General features: G+C 33.1%; 1 protein-coding gene and 1 long non-coding RNA gene across 3 annotated transcripts in view; both read right to left on the bottom strand.

The window, feature by feature from the left end:
* LOC138122666 (uncharacterized) overlaps positions 1-21,860 on the bottom strand; it is a 326,257-nt gene that overhangs the window by 189,201 nt on the left and 115,196 nt on the right. The gene's annotated exons all lie outside the window — the stretch shown is intronic.
* Positions 6,544-21,860, bottom strand: part of LOC138122570 (proton-coupled amino acid transporter-like protein CG1139) — a 37,403-nt gene continuing 22,086 nt past the window's right edge. Inside the window, exons 1-8 of one of the 2 annotated variants that reach the window (XM_069036787.1) lie at positions 14,054-14,214; positions 10,139-10,228; positions 9,390-9,536; positions 8,289-8,561; positions 7,878-8,235; positions 7,470-7,648; positions 7,239-7,414; positions 6,544-7,182 (exon numbers count right to left, since the gene is read on the bottom strand). In XM_069036787.1, the coding sequence (XP_068892888.1) occupies positions 6,935-7,182; positions 7,239-7,414; positions 7,470-7,648; positions 7,878-8,235; positions 8,289-8,561; positions 9,390-9,536; positions 10,139-10,197 (1,440 nt within the window). In that variant the 5' untranslated portion in view covers positions 10,198-10,228; positions 14,054-14,214 and the 3' untranslated portion in view covers positions 6,544-6,934. Of the gene's footprint in view, positions 7,183-7,238; positions 7,415-7,469; positions 7,649-7,877; positions 8,236-8,288; positions 8,562-9,389; positions 9,537-10,138; positions 10,229-14,053; positions 14,215-21,860 lie in introns of those variants that run through there. The other variant, XM_069036792.1, reaches the window with a different exon arrangement.

Here is a 21,860-nt window from a genome sequence, read left to right on the forward strand (position 1 = left end):
ATCATCTGCTCCCTTTTAGGTTATTTTAATCGTGGAAATATCAGATGCCGTGCGAAGAGACAAATAAACCAAAATGTCTGTTGATGCCATTCAGGATTCAGGATATGTTACTAGTTACTAGATATTTCCCTTTTTGACCGGTGAAAAATTAACCTAATTCATACGTGTCTGTTCTAGATCGATAATGGGGATCTTTTTTACCGACTCGTCATTCATAAGGCGACCACTCCATTTGAAATTGACGGGAACTTCAAACCGGATGAAAATTCTGTACTAATAGCGGCCGTTCCTGACACAAAAACTGGCATAAATCAAACTTTAACTGTACCCAATCCAGATTTTGTAAGATCACACCGCAAATATAGAGATAGATATCTTGTAATTGTGATAATAAATAAATATTGAAATGACTTTTACTTTTACGGCATTCGTCAAGGCAACGGCTGCGAAATTCAATTTCGCGGCCTGCTCTAGGCACGCGAAGTGCTCATTTCGCGTACGGTTGCACACAAAGGTAATTTTGGTACCCTGTGTGACTTTTCTGTGCTCTAAGTGTATGATTTTCGGTGCTTTCCGAACGATATTAGACGTTGTTGTTATCCAGCCTTCTGGTTTTAGACTAGGTATGTGTTTGCGGTACTCAAATTATTTCTGTTTCGCACGAAATATATTTTTAACAATAGTAAGACACTAATGGGTCGCCCGTGGGTTGGTGATATTTCCACCATGTTTTATAAAATCCGTAATTATCTCAACCATCCCCATGTATTACGCTTTTAACATTTGTAAGCTTGCGAAGGAGCGTAAGGCAGCCTGGTTCTAGCTTTGCTAATTTTATAAAATCGTACGGACCACGTTTTTTTTTTGTCAAATCAGGTTTAACAGTTCACTAAATTTCCTAAAAGAAAAGGACACCAAGTTTTAGAGTTAGTCTGTGGTTTTCACGATTTATAAGCGCACTCCTTCATTTTGATCCCCTTTTAATTATTCCGAGTATTTAAATCGAAATGTTAAAGTTTCCACTTGCCATTCCGGTAGCAACCAATTGTATTTATCTTTCAGGTATCTGCGTGGGTTTTTCCTTATACAGGAATATGTTAAATTTAATTTTTCCTCCATTTAAGTACGGGCGCCCTACATATTATTAGGGGTGCCATCTTGCGTCGATGAACCGGCTCAACAAAGAGCTGGGGTCGCGGTTTTCGTTTGCATTTTCCAGTTTGCTGTAAATGTAGATTCTTGATCTTATCGCGCGGGTTGCTCTCTATTTGAAGGGTTTTGCTTCCTCTAACATCCAAGCGTTGAACACGACCTCGCGGCCCCTCGTTTAAGATTTTGCGCCGAAAACTTAACGCTTGGCAGGACTTGTTGAATGCTGGCCTACAACAACGTTCATGGTGAAGTTGTCCCCGAGTTTCTTGGCACAAGCTTCCGGAATTGTAATTTTTTCCTTGAGTTTGTGGGGCCTGACAAGCGCGCTTTGTTTTTGCTTTGTAGTAGTCACATTCACCTCAAACGATGAACCTAGAGTAGCTCTATTTGTTGACTTAACGTAAAACAGCTAGGACTTTCCTTTAACCCTAAATCACGGGTAGGCGGGAAATGTTAAAGTCGTAAGGATAGGGTGCTACAGACCACCGGACCTTGCAAGGCCACTCACTCCTTCTATAGCGTATCTGCTGCACATTGTAAATTAATTTGGAAAAGAAAAAAAGATGCTAAAGTTCTCGTTTAGTGCTCGGTCTCGCTCGAACGATCTGAAGTAACTGTATTGCTTGTAATGTTCATGACCCATCTGTTTCCCCTGAATTTTGAATTGTGATGTTTATGAACTCAGGCTTGCGCAACTTTCAATAACTTTCCACGTGTACAGGTCGACCAGAACAGCTTGGCTAGTGACGCAGTGGACTGAAATCCCTCCCACTAGCGGAGCGCACTTGTCTGTTCGGTCTGGAAGTGTTCAGATCGTGTACAAACGGGCGAAAATCAGCGCTTCAAGCTTCAAGTGAATAAGGTACTATATCTTTAGAAGGTAGCGCCATTCCGCTCCACAATTTTTCGCCTCGAAATTAAAAGAGAGGACATTATCGATAAATCCCGTCAGTGTGACAAAAATAGAAGTACACAATTTTACGGGATTTTTGTATCGTGTCAAAACAGATTAACTTAACATTGCTCGAAATTAATAGAGAGGGAGATATATCTCGCACCGTTGGCGATACCTTTGGGATATAGTACCTTACAAGTGAACAGAATATCCGGGCTGTTTTGAGCAGATTTGCTTCGTTGAGTGTACCGTACCTACAACCATAGCCATATCCTTGTCTTACAGAGACTCGCTCGTTTCCTCTTGTGCGCATCTCACTCGCCAAGCTATTCTGGTCAAGCTGTACATTGTTAGCGGTTGTAGCGGAGCCTCATTCGGCGAATAACCAGAGCTCATTATTTTCCTAGAGTTTCGAATGAGTCTTCTCACATTTGAGGAGACTTGAGTGCCCTCTCCCGAGACTTAGTTATTCACTAATCAAAGCGTTACCAAAACTTATAACTTATAATATTGAATAAATAGCTGCTTATAATTGTGTAGTTTTATTTGCACTCTTCTGTTGGAACGAACCTGGTATAGGGCATTCATTTTAAATGTTGGGTTTTGTAATAAAACTTGCCTGCTTTAACACTTGTCCGATACTCAGTGAATCTAAAACTGTGTTCAATATATTCGGGTCCAAAATTAAAGAATGGTGGTATCGAGATCAACTTTTAGAAGACCAAGTGGAATATTTGATGCCAATACTGGTGAATCATCTAGTGAATTTGATTAAGATGACGGTTCATTTTACGTATTTTATTATTTATTTCATACTTACTTTAAAATATACATGTAATGGATACTTTACTAATTACTCTTATTTCTTTATTTAGTAATCTTATTTGTTAAATACATTATTTAAAATCAACAATCTCTACATTTTTTTGGTCACTGATCACAAAATGTGTTTCAATTTTATTTTTACTTGGGGATATTTTAACGTCTCTTTCTTTTGCTCGTCGATAAGATGGTGAAAGTACGACGTGGTACCAGTTTTATATGAACAGAGGGATTCCTACTTTACGGTACCGATACAATGAAAATTTGCCGCTTCCGTAATTTATGGTGTTTTGAGTTTACAACTTTACCCAACATTTAAAACGAATGCCCTATAGGCCTATACTGCTTAATTTGTAACAAAAAAACACAACATTAACGAGGTACGATCACGCGTTCATGGCCATTTTTGAATTTCGCGGGTTTTGTTTGCACTGTGTATGTTGGTAAAAAAAAAGAGATGGCCGCTTGGTGGGAATTTTGAATAGGTAGTCCACTCGGACGAGTATGTAAAATGTAAATAATTTATTCTATACATTATTTTGACTGTTTAACCACAATTAAGACGATACTCTTATTACACACTAGCTCTAAATTTATTTACACTTTGAGGAACACCATTTTATTTATTCTGAACCCTCCACCACCCGGCGGCACGGCAATTTTGCCGGAGTACATACAGTATTACGGATATTACTACCAAGTAATAGTGCAGTGTTAATCAACATAATTACCGGCGTCTCGCCTCCACATTTTGACTTTGTTGTGTTTTATTATGTTCTGTGTCAATGTTAAGGAACTTCCTTACGAGGTGACATGAGTATAATTAGATAACTTTTTGAATTTCAACTACCAATGTGTTACCTAAATCCAGAATTTTTAAATTTTTAAAAAGAGATTGCGGTACTATTCCCGTTGCTGAAATTATAAGTGGTAAAATCGAATTTTTTTTTAACACCAAAGATTTCTCATACTCGTAGCAACGGAGAGCTCTAAATATTTATTAATTTTTGTGTTATATGTCTGTGTTATATTATGTGAATTTGAAACAGCTATATCTAAAAGATATGCTTTTGTTGTTTATTTAAAAAAATAATGTCTGGTCTGTTATTATTTCAGGCTACAAAATCGGCTTTTATACCTAAATAACCTGGTGAATTAACGCACACAGCGTACAGCGTTGTCAGTAAATGTCATTAATTTGATTTAATTTGTCAGATTTGTCACCAACGATTCAGATATGGTTGCCTAGATACTGTCATCCTTACAAATACCAACTCTTAATTCCTGACTATTAGCCGTTCACGATTGTTTTAAACACGCTGCAGATATTTTTTTGCTAGATTCGCGTCAGGTCCTGTCATATGACGTTTCGTTTTTAAATATTCATATTCATATTCAATTTCGTCATTAATTTAGTTAATAATAATTTACCCAGAACTGCCCTACAAATATGTATTGGGTGATTCAAAATGATTGTGGCCAATTATGGCAACTATGTACGAAAATTTATGTGGCAACTGTGTGGGCAAGGTAGAGTTGATATTTCTTTGACAGTTCATAGTCGCGCAATTTTGAAAACTGTCAAATCAATGTGTAATGATATCAAAAAAATCAAATGCACGCTTATGAAATGTCATACAAATGCAACTCTACCTCATCCACACAGTTGCGACATAAATTTTCGTACATAGTTGCCATACTTGGCCACAATCATTCTGAATCACCCAATATGTTTCATTTCAATTAAAATTTTACGATTATTGTAAAGAATAAAAATGCAGAAAAATAGGTAGGTATAGTTGATTTCATATAAATGTTCATCAAGTGAGCTGTGCATGTGTAAAAGCACCTTTAATTTAGTTACGTTGCAAAAGTCACATTTATGAAGGTCATGTCCAATAAATATTTACTTGGTAAAAATACAAAGACAGAAACAAATAAGAATTACTTTAATTTAATCAGTAAAAAGACGTAACATTGCTTTTGAAATCAGCAATGTTAAAACGGACAAAACTGAAAAATTAGTCAAATCGGGTTCGCGCAGAGCACGCAACTTTGAAAGTCAAAGTCACTAGCTTTGGCTTTAATACCAACAGAAAATCAGATTTTCATGGCTTGCCTAGATGCAGATTTATATGAAATTGAGTTATATACTCAATTTCATATAAATGTGCATCTAAGCAAGCCATGAAAATCTGATTTTCTGTTGGTAGTAAAGCTAAAGCTAGTGACTTTAACTTTCAAAGTTGCTTGCTCTGCGCGAACCCGATTTGACTAATTTTTTAGTTTTTGTCCATTTTAACATTGCTGATTTCAAAAGCAATGTTACGTCTTTTTACTGATTAAATTAAAGTAATTCTTATTTGTTTTTGTCTTTGTATTTTTACCAAGTAAAGATTTATTGGACATGACCTTCATAAATGTGACTTTTGTAATGTAACTAAATTAAAGGTGCTTTTACAAATGCAGAGCTCACTTGATGAACATTTATATGAAATCAATTATACCTATACTGACTTTCTAATAAGAAAATGTCTCTATGATATTGATGATTATTTTTTTAAATGTAACTATGATGATCTGTAACTGACTGATGTAAAACATTTTGTTAATGCATCAATAAAATTATTATTATTATTATTAAATGTTTTTGAAAATCCGAGAACAGGATTACAGCGACGGGCTCGACTATGTATACAGCTTGATGGTCACCGATTTGAACGTTTATTATAAACTTTCATGTACCTCCATGTACCTTACTTTCATATTAAATTAAATTGCATTCGTTGTCAAAATTATTGTTTGATACGCCACAAATGTGATATTTTTCTTTTTTTCCAAACAGAGTACTTGATACAATAAAATAGACGCTAATGAAACCTGTTTCTCTCTCAGTGGTAATTTTTAAACTCGAATCGTTTTTCAACGGGTAATAAAAACAAAAAAGCAAATACAGCAGATGTATAAATACAGCGAGTTTTCGAAATTCTACCTGCAACTTTGGTGGTAGATAACCATCTGTTCCCCATCATAAATCTTTACAATTGTTATCTTTACATTTTTATTTGAACATGCTGTTAAATAATTTGACTTAATAAAGTCAGGATTCACATTTATTTTGTCCGGACTATACCAGGACACTGAACATCTTTACCGGTCAAAGTGTTGTTGCAGCAACATGTTGCCAATTGTTGCCTTGATGTAAGGCCGACGTTTGTACAGTTGTTAAAAAACTTTCTAATTGTTAATGCGCATTACGCTTGAATTGAATGTTTTTGTTAGGTAAATTTGTTAAAAAGTTAACATGTGTTCAAAAGTGGTGGTCAGTTGAGGATAAAAAGCCTTAAACTGCACTTAATGTTGAAATTTGAATGAAACAAAGGTCATTTTTGGCCGTAAACATGTTTTTACATACCTATCCATTATTACACAGCTAATAGTTAAGAAATATAAAAACAACAATACGAAATTTACACCAACAAAAAATGTATTTGGCCGTAAACATGTTTTTATATATCAATAGTTGAGAAATATAAAAACAACAATACGAAATTTACCTGGTGCCCACACCAACAGAAAATTTATAACCTTTAAAAACAAATTGAATGAAGGTGTAGTAGTTTAAGATTCTTTGCAACACATTACATTTTTTACAAGGAAAGAATTAAAAGAGGTTTCCAGGAAAACATTTATTTCATTTCCTTTATATTCCTCATTTGGAGTGTGAGGGAAAAATAACTGTAATAACAAAATAGGCAGCTATTTTGTAGACTATACATGTAACAAAAAATATATATATAGGGTTCTTACGAACCATCTAAATGCCTTTACTTATAAAGTTGAACAGCCTTAGTCTGTATAGATATATACATAATATAATACAATATAAAATAATAATTTACTACATTGTAAAATTGCCTAATGTACCTACATGGACATTGAGCATTGAACTTATATCACATTACTTAAATTCTTACAATTAGTTGTACTTCTGAAATTGAGTTTTCGTCAACTCATATTATTGTTTTTAAACTAGAACGTAAAAATTTAGGTAGTACATTCAATTTACTCATTAAAATACTCCACAATTTTTTGTAAACTAGTATAGGTTCCAACAATTAGCCCGACAAAACCGAACAGAACAATACAACCATTTTTCGCAATTATTAGTTTGCCTTTAAAACCATTTAATGTATACCAGAATGTACTTGTTTGTATGATGGCAGGAAAAGCCAAACCTAGTGCTGATAAACAAAAAGCACCGAATAAAGAAATAAAGAGATCCAATTTCGGGATAGCCACAGCCAGAGCAACTGAAAATATAACAATATAAACAATAAGTAACATGAACGCAATGTTTTGTACTCACAAGTAATGAGGACTAGAGAAGTCCTCACGACATATTCGTAGAATACTTGGTAACGACATTTTTCAAATCTAGCAGCTAAATATTCATTCCATATGATATCAATAGCCACATACAACTGAAGAGGATGCGTAATGTAAATTGCTATGGCTAACATAACTTTAGCAACTTGTGCAAGTCTGGAAAAAATATTTAATGAAAAAATGCAACCAAAATTTGGCATATGATACTTACATATCTTCCTGAGACAGGTTAATTGTTATAGTGTCCTTAACATCAGATCCATAAGCGAGATAACCAAGTAAACCCATTCCCACATACAAGACAACGATAGAAATCATACCAATATTAAGGACTCCACATGGTCCTTTAAAGGCTTTTGGTGTTTTCATTTCGTTTTCTAGAGGCATAATCTATAAAATATTTGTATCATTAGCTTATTAAAGTAAAATTACCACAAATATATTTTCTTTTCTTTACTTTTAATGTCTTGTTACTTACTATAACTAAAATGAATTGTTAAACAATAATAAATATTTATCATATCACATAAAAACAGTTACGGTAAATGAGTACGTTAACATTGTTGAAAACAAAGGTTCATTTTTATTTGTGGATTGAAAAAAGGTAGAAAACACTTACCACACCAATTGCTTCAAGGGCGAATAAAACTGTTCCAAAGTAAAGTGGAAAATCGGCAATGTTCCCTCCAACGTTTCGTTTTTCGAATGTCATGTCTGCCTTAATTAAATAATATAAAATAATTCCGAAACTAGCTATAGTAATAAAATTAGCGACTGTAGAAAACGGAGCCAAGAATTTTAAGTTTCTTATATAGTTGATCAATATCAGAGGAAGAAGAAAGACCAGCATCCAGATTTTTACATCAAGTTTGTCAATGTACTCGTCGGCAACGTGTTTAACATTTTCTGCAATAAACACGGTGTACACACAACATGCGCCCATCTGATAAATCAACAGGAAAACGTTTATAATATGACTGCAAAAAAACATTGTGACTTCAATTGAAGACTTCAACAGATTCACGCTTACACTGCATAAGGTGCACACTTTTGAAAAAATGAAGGACCTTCAAGAAGAGCGAGTTCAGCTGTAGCTGGATAAGTTAAACTTGGTAACTTTTTTCTTCTACATAATTCATATTCTGCTTCTACAATCATGTGAATGCAATATGTGCAAATGCCACCAATCACGATTGTACAGATGATGCCTACAAGGTATCCAGAATGGTAAAAGGCAAGAGGCATAGATAAAATTCCAGTGCCCAAACTTCCTTTAAGAAGATGTAACAGAGTTTCCGCATTTCTGGAACAAAACGAAGTTACATATTTCAAATATAAAATTCAATCTGCGATAAAGTAATAAATTATCTGGTATTAATTAATATTTTGTAAGCAGATATAGTTAATAAAACTGTAAGTACCTCTATAACACATACTTATGAACATAAACACTTGTATGTATTATCCCAATCAAAATGTGGAGATAATTATAATAAAATGTTAGTGTAGCTATAAACCTTTTATTTGTTACGACGTTACGCACTTAAAACGCCCAAAATAGTTGACTGTTACAATTGATGTTAACGAAAATGAAAATATCAATTTGTCTCATAATAAGACTAATGCAAATTTTCATTGGTTAGAATAGGGACACACGTATTTGCAAAACAACACGTCATCGACTCGGCCGTCATTGAGAAGTGGAACAGCCAATTACGCAACACACGACGTTAGTGTTGTCACTGATTGTACAAACCAACTGCCACTTGCCCCGTGCCGACTTTTAATTTAATTAACCAATGCACGTCAACACAATAATGTCAAATAATTTAAAATGAATTGATATTTGCGTTACTATTAAAAAATACGCAGAAAGTACTGTGCTTTTAAGCTTGTTTAACTGACAATAATAGTTCCAATTATACGCCGACGTCAGATTTTAAATAAATTTAATGTCGTCTGGGTTTAAAAATAATACACTACCATTTACGAGTAAAAATTGTCGCAACATATTCATATTTGAATACGCGAAATACATAAAAGTTAAAATTTGTAGCGTTACCATAAAATTTGCAAATTAGGGTTTTTACCCAAAACACGATATCAATTTATGTAAATTTCTTTGGCTTACGTTGTTGGATGTTCAACATCTCTGTGAAGATAGGGTTCGTATTCTCCAGTAGCTTCTTCAGCCTTCTTTAAATCGTTCATCTCAACCATATAATTTTTTCCATTTTTCCGACTCACATCTTCTGTGGAATTGAGAGCTGGGGTAAAGCTGTAAAAGGTTTCATTTGTACAAATTAGTGAAGCCGTGTTAAAGTGATATGTGTAATGTGTGCTTATTTAAAAACTTTACGTAATGGCAGTACAAGCCTTTCTAAGGACAGTTTTATTACTTCCTGACTAGAGAAGCTGTAACCATGTAAATTACAAATTAGCGTAATCATTATACGTAAAATGTTGTTCTTTTCATTCTGTGATTTCATTGATCCTTTATCTTCACTGACAAACAGTACGGTATGTTTTTTTAATATTTTGCTGATCAAAAGCCCGATAATAAAAATACGATTAATCAAATACGATGTGAAGTAAATGGTTGTTATATCTAATCTTGTTTACTATTTCTATATTAAAATCAAATTGGGCATATAGGTACTCCAAAAATTTTGAAATGAGATACCTACAATATATGTAACACTATTGAAAGGTATGTACTTGTTTTGTGAGAAACATTTTGCAATTTCATGATTACGATCGTCATATAAAGCACATTTTACAACTTTAAAAATTCCTAACGCCAAAGTGAGCACTCAATAATGACAACAGTTATTATGAACGTATTTTAAAAAACTGTGTTATCCTGTGTTATCAACTTACCTGTGATTGCTTTTGCCGTCGTCGTTTATAAAACCAGGGTTATCGATGTGTCCACTCATTGTTCTCCGTGCTTAAGACTTAGCAGAGATTCTGAAAAAGATAGGTCTGCTCTTAGTCGATTTTCACTGCGAAACTGTGATGGACGAGCTTCGTTGACTGCGAACTTGACATAACAGCTATCAGAATTATACTGACGATTCTACTAACCTATTACGACCAAAACGTTTAGTAAATAGTTTTAATTTACTAGGAAAGATATATGAAACAATCGCATTACATAAACTATATTGTTAATAATTATGAACGAACATAAACATTTAAAAGTCTTTGATGACATCACGTGTTTAAATTTTACGTTTCGGTCGTTAATATTATTACAATTTTATCAAAATTTTCTTTCACATTTAAGATATTATTGCATGTTATTTTATAATGGTTTACAAATCATTTAAAACACCTACCACGCGGCAATTTTAGGACGAAAATATAAACTCTATAGATTGTGCCTTTTAGTCGGTCGATAAATTTGCGAAATTTAAATTTCTACAACAATGATTTATTTTGACGAGTGTAAAATTACGTTTTGCAATTTTTAGCATGAATAAATTATTATTATTATTCTTAAGAAAAGCATTTATGTATGTATGTACTAATATTTTCTTGCATTAAAATTAAATGAGTTCATAACCATAAACGACAATGATTGTACATTAAACCTTTTGTATTGTAAATTTGTGGTAATTGCTGGTCTTTCCTTGATTATTTTAATGATGGAATGTATTATTATTATATTATATTATTAACCTTTCACATCTTTTCTTGAAATATTAGTAGCAGCCACATAGCGAATTTCTAAATTGCGTAATATTATTTCGTAAGAGAATTTCTGTTTAATAAATTGGCAGTGAATAATAATTGAATTTTTGTATTTAAAAAATAAATTGTTAGTTGCACATTGTTTATTTATGTGTATTTTTAAAGATACAAGTTCATATATTATTTATTATCCACTCTTAACAATTTATTTAACATTTACTGCAAAGAAACAATCGTTTTTGTCCAGATTATTATCTATGTATGTATATTGTAAGTAAGTAAGTACATGTCAGAGATTTTACATAAAGTGTGCATTTACGGTAGAATACAATTAAGATTTAAAAGGATTTACGCTTTTAATAATAGAATTTTACCTAAATGTAATATTTTAATTCCAAAAAAATTACCATTATTGACAGTGAGTATATCTTTAGACATGCCTATTATATTAAATATAACTATTGTGAACATTTATGTGCAAAAAAATTAAACTAAATCCAAGAAAAAACGATAACAAAAACTTAAAAGTTTACTTTTTAAAATACAATATTTACTTAAGTTATGTAAGTTAGGAAACATTCTTATATTATTATTTATTATATAATAATTTATAAAGTGAGTTGATCATATTTTTTTGATAAAATGAAAGTGACATTTGATACCACTTTTGGTACATTTCGTAATAACGGTTACTTAATTTAACACTTATTGTTAAAATCATTAAGATACAAGTCATGTCATTACAACAGATAATGAGGTGATATATTGATAATCACGGTGCAAATCAGAATTAAGTAAGTTGCAATTATTGGTTATTTATTAAAAGAATTGTATATTTAAATTACAAATACGTTACTTAAACTCACAATGGATAACGCCAAATCGATTAAAGCACACAATGAAACAATTTTATTTACCGAAAAAGTTGAGAAAATGTTGTAAGTATCTTCTATTCGATTTGTAATGGTATGAGTCATTGCAAACATTTTTGCAGAATTTCTCGACGGTTTTTCAAGAAATATCACAAGCCAATGAAGTGCGTACTTTTTCATACATTATCTTGAATTTTAATTAACACTACAAATGATTTTATCAATAAGATGTAATTGCATGTGGTAAAGAATTGTTTGATAATGTTGATTATCTGATAATATAATTCATTAAATCATTTTCAACAACTTTATATTTTGCTGCATTATTACGCACATTGAAATTAATCAAAGTATGTTTAAGTACGTTTCAAGTTTTATTTCCTTAGATAATAATAATGATAATTTGTTCGAAACTTGGAATTACTAGAGATTCTGTCCACAAATTGATCTGCATTCAATATGTGATCTATCTAACGGCACACAAATTTTGTACATTAATTAAATCCTTGTTTGACATTTACTCACTTACTCAAAGACGTAGATTAAATACATTTTCATGATTTCATGGTCGTTGCTGTTATTCTTGAGATTTCCGCCTATATTAGTTTTCCTTAATTCTTAAAAAAATAATGTTTTACCTGCGCTGAGTCTATATTATCAAAGAATTGTTATAATTTTCCAGAGACAACAACATGTTTTTTCTACATAAAGGATTCAATTTTGTTTATCTGGTGATTAAAAAATAAATTCTAAATTTGCTTTATACATTAAAATCACCCACTCTCATATTATCAATATACTGAGATCAGTAATCGATCAGCTTTGATTGACAATTTAAAAATGCAAAATTATCAATTTGAAAATATTTTTTAAAGTAAACTCGTACCCAGAAAATCACTATCCATTTTCTACTTTCTCTCTATTTCGACATGTGGAAAAAAGTTCAGTCTGCAGGGATTAGGTTTTTTATTGAAATCTCTGTATTTTGATATTATCACATAAATGCTATTTCCTAAAAATCTAAAGTATGTACTGGAAATTTTCAACTAATTTTTTTCTAGTTCAAACAAGTTATTGAGTGGCCATTATTATATACAATTAACTCATTTTGCTGTACTTAAAACTCGTTGTATTACTTTCCAAGCAGATTGTGCACTGCCATTCCTAAACTACAACTAACACAATCAGACTAGCTAATTCAATGAAATTTTACATGACGAAAACATAGTAGCGTCAAAATATCAACATATATCCTTGAAAGTTGTTTGAAAAATATTGTAATCAGGATATAAAGAGGCAGTGGAATTATGAGTGAACCAATGAATATGAAAATGAATTGTAGTAGGACGATTCGGTCCACGTGTGGGCCAAACAGCGGCCCCACGTTCATTATAATATTATATGCAATTCTTCCTAAGGGTTTAAGTACTGCTCTCGACCTCATTGCAAAAATAATTTATCAATAGAACTTGTAGGAAAACGGTTATTATCTATTAACTAAAGTGGTTTTTTATTAGTCTCTTAAGGCATTAAGCTGTTTCTTTTGTATAACATATTTTAATAAAATACTTTGCATATCAATGATTTATATATGTATAATAGATATATTCAGTTCACACCACATTATTTAACATAAACAAGTAAATAGTATGAGTGTTTAGTTCAAGGACAACTTTTGTTCTCTGTAAAAACCGAAACCTAACCCAAAGTTCTTAGAAATAACCGACAAAAGTAAAACACCTTGTCAGAAATAATAAATCGTTTTACATAAAATTAATTTTAAAGGTTTGTTATTGACGACAAATATTTAGGTTTAAGCCAATTCATGAATGTAAAATACTTTATTTTTTGAAAAATTAAAAAGGTAAAAGTACGATTTTATGTATCAAAGTCAAATGTAATCAAAGATTGTTTTAGAAAATTGCCAGACATCTAATTTTATTTTCACTAAGAGGAGAAGAATATGCAGTAAATATAATAAATTAATTTAAACCAACAAAAAATTCCGTATTACCAATGTAAACATTTCGCATGGAATTCAAACTAAATAAAAATATATTATGTCATAAATCTTAAGTTATGTCATGTTATGTTTTAAGTAGAATATTGTATTTATAATTGTTAAATATTATGAAATAATTCTAAAATTTATGAATGAGCATTACTTTATAATAAATACGCGTTGTCAGTCTCTAGTTTGTAATTGTTTAAAGTGGTTCAAGTTTACCTTAATTTACTCAGATAGATAGAGTGAAGATGAGATATTTCGAACCCACAAATTATTTCTCGATACTACACACATAACAATTAGCACACCACTGCAATAGCGTTAACATGAGTACGGAGAACAATAAACAAAAAGCTCGACAGTTCAACCGTTGCTTTTATAAGATCGCGCTGATTGTTGACAACGGTGACGATTAAGCTGAACACTTCAGTTTAAAAAAATTAAGGTATTCTCTGTACAACTTTGGAAATCTCCGCTGTTTTCTTAACCTCGATAAATGATATTGTAACAAATTGTCATTTCAAATGTAAAAATTTAATTAGCATTCAATTTAACAAGTTAAAAAGATAATTAGAAAAGCAAATAGTTTGTTTGCTGTATTTTTGTACTTTATGAGCTTTGTGCTTTAAATAGATATCCTTGTCAGGTTCTTGAAATGTGTAAAAACTTCTGTAGAGACAGGTTGGACAATAAATTTCAACTTACCTATAACAACTTGTTTTCTTGATACATATATATGTAATGATTTTTTTCCCCAACAGTCCTCATACCTAGATTTTTGTTGTTGTTGTTTTATAAATGTTGACTCATTAAAGCTGAACTTCTTCATACGTTGTGCTATTTTAATATGCTTTTTTAAAATAAATATATGGAAATTTCTCGATGAAAAATACAAATGGAAAATTTACTGGTACTAAAAAATATACATTTCATAATTTATCAAATGTTGTACAAATTATAAGATAAGAATTAGAGTGGTTGTGAGTCTCTACTTACAAAGGAGATCAAGGGCCCTGTAATAAAGTTCAATTGCAATAGAAACGTTAATTTGTCTAGCATTACGAAAATTTTTGTACATGAATAACCTAATATTCGGTTATTTCCTTCATATCTGATAATAGATAAGTGATAATTTTACTCAATCACTTTAAATTCGAGTTTTAAAATTACTCCGAGATAAAAAATTTCAATAAAATGTCTTTCTTTTCTAAGTATTTTAACGCTAGATTTATTTTACTTTTAAATTATTACAAGATGAATTCCTATTTTTCAGAAAACTAGTAATGTATGTTCGTTAAATATTCCACATTCAAAACTTATTTTCTTATGACAAAATATTTCGCTCGAAATATTATATGTAGTATAATGTTACTTGTTTAAATTGTATTAAAAAAATTAATCTTGTAAAATAGGTAAATGTTTCATTTTCAGTACATGGTTGGTGTCAAACTTATGTTACAATTTGTTACGAGACAGCCTGTACTGTTTATCTACAAAATGTAATTTGATAAAGAAAGCTGGTGATAATTTAACAATGCAATATGTAAAATAGGAACAACGTCTGAATTTAAAAATTAAATTTAATTAAGTTTCTTCCAAATATTTCTATGTAAACATTGATATATGTACACACGCGGCCCACCCAAAAGTGCACGACTGTTTTTCACATTAATAATATTACATAGGTATTATATTTATTCAAGACTAACTTTAGAATCTTGACTTTTTTAAACAAATCATACATTTGTCATAAAAAAATGTATTCAGCACAAACGTCACTCGACAGGTCCCGTTTCAATCTAGGGATAAATTGAGAAATCTGCCCCAGTTATCGTGCACTTTTGGGTGGCCGCGTGTGTACATGTTAATGTGAATATGTACAAACATATTTGAATGATATTGCACTATTGCTTAAATTTAAGATTTGAAATACATATTTATGTTATTTAGAATGTAGGTACTTTTTTCATTTCTCGGTAACAGTTTGAAGTTTAATTCTGGGTTTAAACCAGCTTTGGCAAAAAAATAACAATCGGCTAAAATAAGTTTTAAATAATTATGTCAAACCTGTTTTACACGAGGTCGTCGATTTCGTTTCTGACCTTCAATATTTTTTAAATAACATTTGAAAAAGATATATGCATATGAATTCATTGTATTTCTTGCAATATAATATTATAGTAAAATATAAGGCATAACGATACATATGTGTGATACATAGTATATCTGATAATGATCTAATAATGATATTAAAATTTATTTTAATTCTATACTGACCTATTACCTATTATAATTCCATTGGATTCCGACCACTGATCCAATGATTTATTATTATGGGATTATTAAACGGAATGCAATAAAAAGTAAAATAAATGTATTATTTTTGAATTTCTTAAATAACTGACAATTATTTTTTACAACCAACTCTTTGATTTTGCGCAAAAATATTAATATTAATTTAGTTTAGCCTTTGAAACCTTAGGCCCTTGGTGCAAAGAAACAATAGATTTCATTAATGTCATCGGAGACCGACTTATCGCGGAATCAGGGGATTCAAAATCTAAGAAATTCCTTTTTGAGAGGATTTCCCTTGCCATTCAACGTGGAAACGCTGCAAGCATTCGGGGCACTTTTCCAGATTCCGCATTATTATCGGAAATTTTCGCATTGTAAATTAAAAATGTTATTTTATGTTAAATTTTAATAAATAATTTCTCTATTAATATTAATTTAAAAAAAATATATTTATAACGTTTATAGAATTCAGTGTGCTTTTTTAAATTAATTTTAAATTTATAGGTATAAATGTCTTGGAATGAATAAATGTATTTGACAGTTATAATTTTACTATGCGTAAAAACATAAAGTTAACTCAAGTTGCAAAAAACCACTTTACATTTGCAACAGCATTAGCCATTTGAAATTACTTTTAAACTGTACTTATATGGAAAATATTCAACCCAAACTATGATTTTCTGGTCCCTTTGTGCCTTTATTTGGTTAAAAAATATGAAAAAAATGCTGTTGCAAATGACAAGTGGTTTTTTGCAACTTGAGTCAACTTTACGTTAGGTATGAATCATGCTCATAAAGATAGAGAAAAGTGAACTAGTCTGAAGAAAATAGTTATTTTTTATTCGACACTCTCAGAATTTGAGAATTTTCTCCTGTGTCAACGGATTTTGATAAATGTCACAACTTGTCAAAACGAAACGTCAAGCTAATTTTAAAGATTTTAAGCGATTTGGAGCCTTTAAGGGGCTCGTCGAAAAAAAAAACCGGTTGTATTTAACACGTTCGTGTGTAAATTGGGCTCTTTATGGCATGAGTGGCCCACGCATGCCATAAAGAACCCAATTTACAATATAATAATAAAACTTTATTTCCCGTACGCGGTTTAAAGGGTTCCTGTATACAAATCCACAACAATTTACAAAAGTAACAATTCCCAAAAAAGGCATAAAAATATCATTTTAATTCTTATTTCCCGCCCCTCTTCTTCTCTATCCCTTCCCACCTCTTCTATATTTCTTTCATCCATTGTATCTCCCTTCCGTCTTCGTTCAGTATTTCTGCCCGTTCCTTTCCCTCCCTCTCGCTCATTTCGCCGCATCCGCTCCACATGTGCTTTATCGTTTCTTTCTCCTCGCGGCACATCCTGCACCTTTTTCTCCTCTCCTTCCGTCCAATACCTGTTCTCTCTCTCCTGGTTCCTGCATCTGAATCTCGCCATCATTTTTCTCTCTCGCACTCCCTTTCCCCATGTACACCCAAATTTCCTCCATCATACACCTCTCATACTCCCTGTTGTACCTCGATTCTCTGATTCTCTCCCTTCTCTCTTGCTTGTCCGTGTCTTTGTCTCTCTCACTCAGCTCCGCACTCGTCAATATTCCTTCTGCTCTCATTCTTTCCACTTCCTCACTGGCGTACGTATCCGTTTCTCCTGTAGTACTTCTCTCTATCCCTCTCATCCGCGTTCTTTTTCTTTTCTCTACAGCACTCAGACTGTATCCGCACTCTTCCCTTCCGCCCATTCTGTCTTCGAACTTTGCCGCTCTCTTTCCGACTTTCACTCTCAGCCTACTCCTCTTGCACTCCGCCCTCACTTTGTACCCTCCCGTTTCTCTGTCCACTCCTAGCACCCATCTCAAATATTTCTCTTGGACTCTCTCCATCTCTTCCTGTTCCTTTCATCCCCAGATCTCTGCATCATAATGCAGCACGCTCTCTACCATGCTCTCGAACATCGTCATTCTCCTCCTGAACTCACCTCCCCACTTTCTCTCTCCTATTCCCCAAACACATCCAACTACCTAATTCGCCTTCCTCGCTACTTCTCTCACGTGCGCCTTGGCCGTGGCTCTCTCGTTGAAGGTGTAGCCCAGGTACTTGAACTCGCTCAGTCTTTCTATCTTACTTTCTTCCCACTCCCACCAATGTGGAGAAAACCGATATGGTTTTGATCTATGGCGAAGTTTGTGGACATTCAGAGTTACCACGACAAATCTTTTCTGACTGAAACATCTGATTAAGAATATTAAAATTTTGTAAATAATAGAAGTATGTACCTAGTTGGCTAAATAAGTTTGATATTTGAAACTTTATCATTCAATTAGGTATACAGCAATTGTTTTGTATGTTTTGTGCTCTTAAATTTGATATAATTTCACACACCTCGCAGCAATGCTTTCAATGAAACTAAAATGAGAACTAAACGAAGCAACGACGATTTAATAAAATGTTTCAATTCATAGTTAAACAAGATGTTTCAAATTTATAAACAAAACGTCAATTCAGAATATACACGGTTATTCACGAGAAGGGTACTTCTGAATTTTTACTTTGGTGCAACCAACAATACCAATGGCAGTAACTACTAAATCAAATGTGTTATTTCTTTTAAATTAGAAATCAAAGTAAGTTGGATAATTTGTGAGAAATGTCAGATTGGCAGATAACCTGTATTTAATCAAAATTCAACAAATAAATTAACAAATTAAGTTAATGTAAAAGGTGTTCGAAGTGTCTACTATCTAAACATCTGCAGCGGCGACAGAATTCTTTCCACACTCTCCATAAATGAGGAGCATGTCAGTCTTTTCGTCGTTATTGTAAAAACACATTTTTCGAATTGACAAAGATTTTTTGCTTTAACGTCAAAAAGACAGAACTAAGAGCCATCGTGGATTCAGTTATAATTATTTTCAAAAATTGAAATCAAGATATTGTTGCAATGTGTATAATGGGTTGCAGTAAAAAGAAATTCAGAAATACCCCTCTCGTGAATAACCCTGTAGATTATAAAAGATGTTCGAACTTCCTGACAATAAACGTCTTTGAATAAAATCTTCTTTGTATCTTTGTATTGTTCAACCAATGTAGAGCAATATTTCTTATTTTAGTCTCAATACGTAATTCTAATCTTCTGTCAAAATCATCTTCATTGAATTCGTGTACTAAATGTATTTTGTAAGGGTGGTATTTGTTTTAAAATATTTTGAACAGATCTTCTAAACATTTCAGGTTGTCTGGGTTTCTCCACGATATCTAATAAGATATTGAAAGAATTCTTCGTTGGTGCATGTCCTTTAACCTTATAATTTAGGTCGGTTTATAGCACTATCGGTATGATAAAATATTTTTATTTTTAACTTACCCGACCAAAGGTGGGTAAGTTATTGTGATCGGTCCAAAATTTCGAATTGCTAATTTCATCAGATTTTTACGTTTTGAGGCCCCCTGAACACGTTTATGAAGTCTTTAGAATGATGTCTGTCTGTCCCACTTTTCCTTCTCCCACGATTACTCAAAAACGCTTTGACTGATTGCTTTCAAATTTGAGCAACACAAACTTACCCGTGGTCTCTCGAGTTGAAAAGCTTTTGGTGTCAACCGGACCACGGGGGGTGGAAGAGGCTGGGGGTAGGTCGAAAAAATAATAAGGGAACATAAAAATTTGACTTTTTTCCGTTTGAAAGGGCATGTGTTTTTATGTCGGAAACGATGTTTACCATTTGCGGATTTTTCCAATATGGCGGACTTATAAAGTTATTTACGTCTTCATGGGTCGACGGCGATAACTGCTGAAACTTTTTACAAAATAATCTCGGATCTTGCCATTGGAAATAACTCTGTAATAGTTGTGTTTGATTAGAAAGGCACTTTATGGCCTGAAACAATCAGGCAGGCAGGCAGGTACAAGAAACTAGACGAAAAATTAAAACAACAAAAACTGAAACCATTGAACTCCGATCCCTGTGTTTACGAAGCCATCGTAACAAATCCCGACACGTCGAGATAAAGATATGTATTACATCGACGAGTTTTCCGAAGAAAGCAGACGCAGGTCGCAGATATCTATGTCATTACAAGAGTGGCATGAACGATTTGGCCACCTCAACGAAAAGGATTTGAAGAACATTATACGCAAGCAGAAAGTTGATGGAATTGACATTAAGGCCGACGAAGCTTTACCCGTTTGGGAAACATGTGTGAAGGGCAAGGAGACACGGAAGCCATTCACAAGGTCGGTATCTCAATCTACAGAACTTTTAGAACTCGTGCATACAGACGTTTGTGGACCCATGCGCGTGAACTCTCGCTGGTTCAAGATATTTCGTCACTTTTATAGATGACAAATCAAGATGGTGCGAAGTATATTCCATGAAAAAGAAAAGTGAAGTTATCGAGAAGTTCAAGGAGTACAAAAGCTTGGTTGAGAAGAAAACGGAGCAAAAAATTAAAACAGTCCGATCAGACAACGGAACCGAGTACACCAGCCACTACTTCAAAGATTTTCTGAAACAAGAAGGCATCAGACACGAACTCACTGTAGAATACACGCCACAACAAAATGGAGTAGCCGAAAGGAAAAACAGAAGGTTGGTGGAGACGGCGAGGTGCCTGATGATACAATCGGGACTCTCCGCAAGTTTTTGGGCTGAAGCGATTTTAACCGCAAATCACATCAGGAACAGGTGTCCTTCTGGAACCCTGGGAGGTGAAATTCCATTTAAAATGTGGACGAGAAGAACTCCAATTGTAAGCTACTTCCGAAAGTTTGGGACAACAGCCTTTGCACTTGATAAAACGCTTGGAAAAGCAAAATTTGATTCGAGATCGAAGAAATGCATTTTTATCGGATACTTGGTACAATCGAAGGCATATAGACTTTGGGATCCAGAAGCAAGAAAAGTTATTCGAAGCAGAGACGTTACGTTCACAGGACGTAATCAAGCAGAAAATGATTTTACTGATTTCATCGACGAAGAAATTTTCAAGAAAAACCCAAAAAACGTCATTGAATTCAACGTACCCGAAACACAAAAGGAAGATAAACAAACAGAAACCTGCGATCTAGAAGAAGATGGAGAAACTCTCGTGGAAGAAGAAAACGGAGAAGAAATTCCCGTGATAATGAAGAGAGGTCTAAGACGAACAAAGAAGATTCTTACCGGCAAGCGGGGGAGACCGCGAAAACTGTTCAACATGATAGAAGTCAAGGAACAGGAGGTAGAACCCGAAGAAGAAGAAAACCACGAGAACGAAGAATTGCATGATGTAGCTGGTCTGATCGAGTTTGCCGACCCGCAGATAGTTTCAGAAGCTCTATCTAGTCCAGAAGCTGCTGACTGGAAAAAGGCAATGAACGCAGAATACGAAGCTCTGAAAAGAAATCAAACTTGGATAATTGTAGATCGTCCCCAGGGAAAAAAAAAACCGTCGAATCGAGGTGGGTTCTACGAATAAAACTCAAGAAGGACGGATCAGTATTGGTATTGATTTCAACGAAACGTTTGCCCCCGTGGCAAGACTCGGATCAATTCGTTTGTTCATGGCAATCGCAGTCGAATTAGGTCTCCAAGTACACCAACTGGATTTCACAAGTGCCTATTTGAATGGCGAAATTGAAGAAGTATTTATGGAGGTTCCAAGTGAATTCTACGACATACTAAATGAAAAGGAGTCACGAAAATTCAGAGGGAACAAAGTGTGTTTGATTAGAAAGGCACTTTATGGCCTG

This window comes from Tenebrio molitor, chromosome 1, assembly GCF_963966145.1.
Source record: "Tenebrio molitor chromosome 1, icTenMoli1.1, whole genome shotgun sequence".
NCBI lineage: Eukaryota > Metazoa > Arthropoda > Insecta > Coleoptera > Tenebrionidae > Tenebrio > Tenebrio molitor.